Here is a 5,578-nt window from a genome sequence, read left to right on the forward strand (position 1 = left end):
CTTAAAAAGAAAAAAAAGAAGAGTTTTAGATAGATTTTTATTAAAAAAAAAAAAAAAAAAAAAAGGTGATCTTCTCAAGCTCATACAATTAAATCTCTAAACAAATATATTAAAAGTGTAAATACAACAATACTTGTTATTTATTTATTTAAAGTTAAAACCAATAAGACATTTGGCATTTATTGAGCTCAACTAAGAGTGCCAAATATTGTGTACCTATGATAAACTTTAATGCATCCTATACCAACATATCCATTGCCATGCATAAACAAGAATTTCTTGCTCAATTACTCCAAAATGTAATTTTGAATGCCTTAACTTGGCACATTGCAAATACTCTTAAAACCTTTAAAAGTGGAAAAACTCCTTGTTGACATCATTTCATTAATACTTTTATAAATACTTCTAAATACAAATACATAATACCATGATGGTTAATACATAATAAAACATAATTCAAGAGTTTCATTGTACAAGCTTGTGAGGTGGTGTACTCAATTCTCATGGGAGGGGTGGAAGGTGCTTGGAAATTCCTCGGACATGGCCCCGGGAAGGGAGTTGAGAAAAGACCGCATCAGCTGAAGTGTGTTTTCGGAGGCTATGGCGACGGCCATGGCGGCGGACGAACTGGAGTCCGTGCAGTATGCGATATACAGCGATGGAGTCTGTCTGCTGTCCTCGTCGCCATCGCCAGGACCGCACTCCTCGCCTCAAGAGCTTCTCTACGAGCTACGGGACGCAATTTTCTGTCACGTACAGCCGCTGCTCGAGGGTTACATATGGCAGCACCAGGGGTTCAATTTGGAGGTCTCGAAGAGCAAGAGCGGCTTGTGGCACTTGGCAGGGTGTACCAAATTTGGGGATAATGTAGAAGACGAATGGTTCATTGTGTATTTGTTAAAGAGGGCAACGGTAAAATTTCGGGACATTTCAATCACAGTTAGGGATAATGACGGAGAGTTTTTGCTCATCGAGGCGGCGTACGTGATTCCGCGGTGGTTAAAGCCGGAGAATAGCCTAAACAGAGTTTTTTTGAGGGAGGGATGGGTTCATTTGGTGAGACGGGGTCCTGGGGAGAAATCGGGGAATTTAGGGGTGGAGGAGGCGGTGGGGTTGATGAGGAATGGAGGTGGGGCGACGAAGGCGAGTGAGGACGTGCAAGAGGCTATTGCGAAGCGGATCAATGGGTATCCCGAACAGGCGCGGGTGAATATGCACAAGGCAAGGTGTTTGGTTCCAGTACCTGTGGCGCAGGTTTTGCGGCACGAGCCTCAGATGGTGTCCTTGGCTGTGGATGCATTTTATCGCCGCGATATTGATGCTATGAAGGCTGCAACAAAGCTTGAAAAGTTTCTTCCTGTGCAAGGTGGGTTTTGTGCGCGATTGTTTGATCACCTTGGAATTTGGACCTTGCGTCGTGTGGCGATTGTTTTTGAGGGTTTAAGTTTTAGCTCTGGCTGTGAAACATGTCCGATCCTATTGAAGGGCTTAAGGCAAGCGTAATTCAAAATTCCTATTTGAGCATGATGGCCCCCCCTTAAACCCTAAACCTTTTCTCACTTAAATCAACATTCGTAAATTGCCCAATTCCCCTTCTGTTTGGTAGAAGACAATGTACGGAGATATCTCTCTAGTCATTGTGGGGTTGCGGCAATGGAACTGGTCCGAAAATGCCCCTTATTTTTGCGAAGTGTTCCTGCCTCCTAGCATGCCGTCGAGTTTTGTTTGGCAATACGCCCTGGAGCTTGAATAGGGTTGTGGTTGTGACTCTGCAGATGGCTCTTTAAGTTCCAATGGTGACATGGTTGAGGTTCTAGTGACCATGTCCCGTGCCATGTATGCGCAACTCTACCAACAAATGTTTGCCGCTCCTCGAAAGTACCCTATGCCGGGAGTAGCAGATCCCAGTTTCAAGGCAGCTGAACTTGGCATGAAGCTTACATGTGGCTTTGAGATGATGTACTGGGAGCGTCAAAGGTTCGAAGGCGATGGTGTAGATATGATTAATGGTGCGTCCAATTCCTCTCTGAAGTATAATTATCTAAGATAAGTTGACCGTTTTCATCCTGCTTTTCATGCGAATATTTATGACTGGTCCATGCTATTGGGCCTCATTGGTTATCTCTGTGTAGTCTACCCTCTGACCAAGTTATAAATATCTTTTTGTGTATTTCAGAAGCAGAAAAACTTAAGCAGGAGGACAAAGCTCCTTTTCATGATCCAGGCTGGGAAGCATATTATAAGCGTTTAGAAAAGAGTGGCTACTTCCGAGACCTTTTGGAGGGATCAAGGGAATGGAAACAGCTGCTGCAAGCTGCAGTTGCGGATTATCGTCGAACCCAGGGTTTTGCCGCTACAAGGTATCACTCTTGACTTTCGTGTTCTCCTTGGGCAGTACTCGCTGGGCACAGAGATCATTTGTTTTCATGCCAGAAATGTAATGTTTTTAAAGAAAGGTGTGAAACTTAGGACTTCAAGTTGGATAGTCATTTTTTCACTCGTCCCTATATTTGATGCCATCTTTTAAGTGGCTAGTCCTTCTTTCGTTGATTTCATCTGAATGGTTTCAGACTCAAAGAAGTCGGTATTGAATGATACCTATTTCCACAGCGCAGATATGCAGGCTCCAATCAAGCGTGTGAAAGAGATCCTTTCGTTGCCGCATTCCGCAGCCGATTTCACCGGTTCTCCTTTACCAGAGAGTGATAGTGACGCATGGCTGTACGATGGAGAAGGCGACCTCGCAAATGCTATCAATGAGAGACAAGCGGAGATTGATGCACATGAGTCGAGGCGAGCAATGCGTCCGAACCAAGCTGGAAGTGCGGAAGTTGGCGATGGTGAGCCCCAGCCAGCTGGAGCCGCTGACGAACCCCTTTATGATCCACAGGAGCTGATTCAGGGCATACAATCATTCATGAGCAAGATATCTAGCTATGAGGGCGCTGAATTTCCTGGTGGTGAGTGGTCACTTGAACCCTCAGCGTTAGTTAGTGCGCTCATTGTTCTCACATATTTATTTTAAGGGACGGTTTTTTTTGTTTTTTGTTTTTTGTTTTTTTTTCTTTTACAGTTTTTATGTTATTTTTGATTTGTTATTTATTCTTCAGAATTGCCCAGTTGTATGCTGCATTTTACAAAATCAATTTCCAATATACTTGGGTTGTCCCTGTTCAGATGAAGCTGTTTCGTTAAACACATCAAGGTTTATGGAAGAGCTGGAGTCTGCCTTGGGAACGAATGAAACAGCAGATGCAAAGGACATTTATGATGATTCTGACTGGGACACTGAGCCAGGTGCTTGTCACTTCTCTTTGAAATGTTAGGCGAGTTATTGCGTTAGTATATGAGGACAATAAACTGGACTCTGAGTAATGATGGAAAGATAAGGATTTATGTTCCTGGATAGCAGGGCTTTATGTCTGTGAAAAGGTTTGTTAATTGAATTTTTCTTTGCGTTGTTTTTCACTAACTCTTGCTTTTACGTACACTTTTTCAGATGACGATGATGAAGAAATGGCTGATGATGATGATGAATTAAGAGCCAGCAACAGTTTGGGTAATCCAGCAGGTGTTAGTCAGATTGCAAGGTCGTCAAAATCCAGCGATGATTTCATGGAAGAATATTCCGAAGCCCTGCAGCGTGAGTTGCAAGGGTCAAGTCTTGCAAAGAGTTTCGAAACTCCCGAAATTAAAGATGGGCCTGCTAAGGTGATCAAAGCTGCTCTAGTGTACCTCTTTGTCGTGATGTCTTCATTTCTACCATATTTGGCACTGGGTCGAATCAGCAATCAGAAATGTGTCAAGCTGATGGGTAAATGTGAGCTTGTTGAGATTCATTCTTATCAACCTTTTTATAGCCATGAGCTTACCACATCACATCTATCCACGTCACTTCATGTTAATAGAATACTTTGAAGATGAGGCTTATGTGTCCGTATGTTGCTGCAGATGAATGACCAAGCACAGCAGAAAGAGAAAGACGATGATAACGATGGCATTGTGGATGTGGACATTAATTTGGTCACGAGCTTGCTGCAATCTTTTATGAATCAAGAAGGAATGCCTGGACCAGCTTCTAACTTGCTGGGGGCCATGGGCATAAAGCTAAAAGATCCATCTAGCATGAAACCGGATAGCAGTGGGAAGTAATTACAAGCCTGACGAGCCTCTAATATGATAATGTGAGTATACTCTGTATATTCTCTTCAGTCATTTTTACCTGATCGCTTAAAGCCCTTACGAGAGTCTTTCTGGTTGTTCCCTAATATGTTCAGAGTTAGCTTAAGAGGAGAAAACCTCAATTTGTTTTTCGATGGACTCAATTTGCAACAAATCTAGAGGACTTGGTGCATAATCCAAACTCTGAACCCCACAGTTCTAATTCCTATCTTTATAGTGTCTTAATCTTCGGCAGAGACATAAGCCTCACTGCTTGATGCATATTGGAATACATGCTTCCACGTGAATGTAAAAATTTCAGTTACAAACGTGTTCTGAGCGCTTTATTGCATGTGATGCACACAATTTTGCAAAATGGAGGCTTGTTTGTGGGAGAGATCGTTAGGCTGAAACAGGAGGAACTTGACTGTCTCCTAATCTACTTTTTTTTACCAACTTTAATTTTAAAATGGTGCCAAAAGTTTCCAGAATATAATGAAAGCATTTTCACTAGCCCTCTCTGTAGCATCTGAATCAATGCGATGGTGTGGATATGCACTCTATTGTTGTCGATCCAACACTAGGTGTTGACATGAACTTGCCTGATCTTACCCCAGGTGCACCAATTTGGATAATTTTATCTTTTATGTATATACCAAATTTTATGATAATTTTTTATTTGCTTATAGTTTAATTAATTATGACTAAAAGATGTCTTTTTTTCCGAGCTATATTTTCTTACTTTGGTAATGCTATAAAAAAAATTAATTAAAAAATATTAAGCTTTATCTTAGATTTTTTTATTGATTAAATAGATAGGCTTTGATATATATAGATTATGAAATAAGTATCTATAATAATAAAAAAAAATGACTCTCATCTAAAGAAAAATATATTTGCTATAGAACAATATATATACTTGAGCAAAGAAATGAAATATTTTTGCTCATTTGAAAGTTGAATTTTAATTAGGTATAAAAAATAAATTTAAATAAATAAAATTATTTTCTTAATTTTTAGATACAATTTAAATTAATTTGATAAAATCTTTATAGTAATTAAAACTAATTTCAAACTAATCTTATTAATTTGATTTTAGAAGATAGCTACTATTTTTTATTATTTTTAATACAAGGTTTTTTTAACCTTGTAATTATATACAATTTTGGTACCTATTTTCTTGGTATTCTAATTAATGATTTAAAATCATCAATTATTATTAAATTTTAATATTCAATTTATAATAAGAAACAATAATGTCATTATATTATTTAATGAAGATAGCAAAGATATTAAGAATGTGGTATGAAAGGAATGCTTTTGAAGCTATTAAGTAGAATAAAAAGAAAAACCTTTTATTGCAATATTCAAGTATCCTCTAATGTATTATCTTTAATTTAATAAATAGCTATTAGAT

General features: G+C 39.1%; 1 protein-coding gene across 1 annotated transcript; it reads left to right on the forward strand.

Moving 5' to 3' along the window:
* The first annotated feature begins 568 nt into the window (after positions 1-568).
* Positions 569-4,443, forward strand: LOC112280472 (protein ecdysoneless homolog). Its single transcript, XM_024516044.3, has 7 exons — positions 569-1,366; positions 1,776-2,009; positions 2,177-2,360; positions 2,611-2,960; positions 3,178-3,297; positions 3,500-3,711; positions 3,952-4,443. The coding sequence occupies exons 1-7, from the start codon at positions 601-603 to the stop codon at positions 4,150-4,152; spliced, it is 2,067 nt and encodes a 688-aa protein (XP_024371812.1). The 5' UTR covers positions 569-600; the 3' UTR covers positions 4,153-4,443.
* The last annotated feature ends 1,135 nt before the right edge of the window (positions 4,444-5,578 follow it).

This window comes from Physcomitrium patens, chromosome 1 (genome assembly GCF_059467195.1).
Source record: "Physcomitrium patens ecotype Gransden chromosome 1, ASM5946719v1, whole genome shotgun sequence".
NCBI classification, from domain to species: domain Eukaryota; kingdom Viridiplantae; phylum Streptophyta; class Bryopsida; order Funariales; family Funariaceae; genus Physcomitrium; species Physcomitrium patens.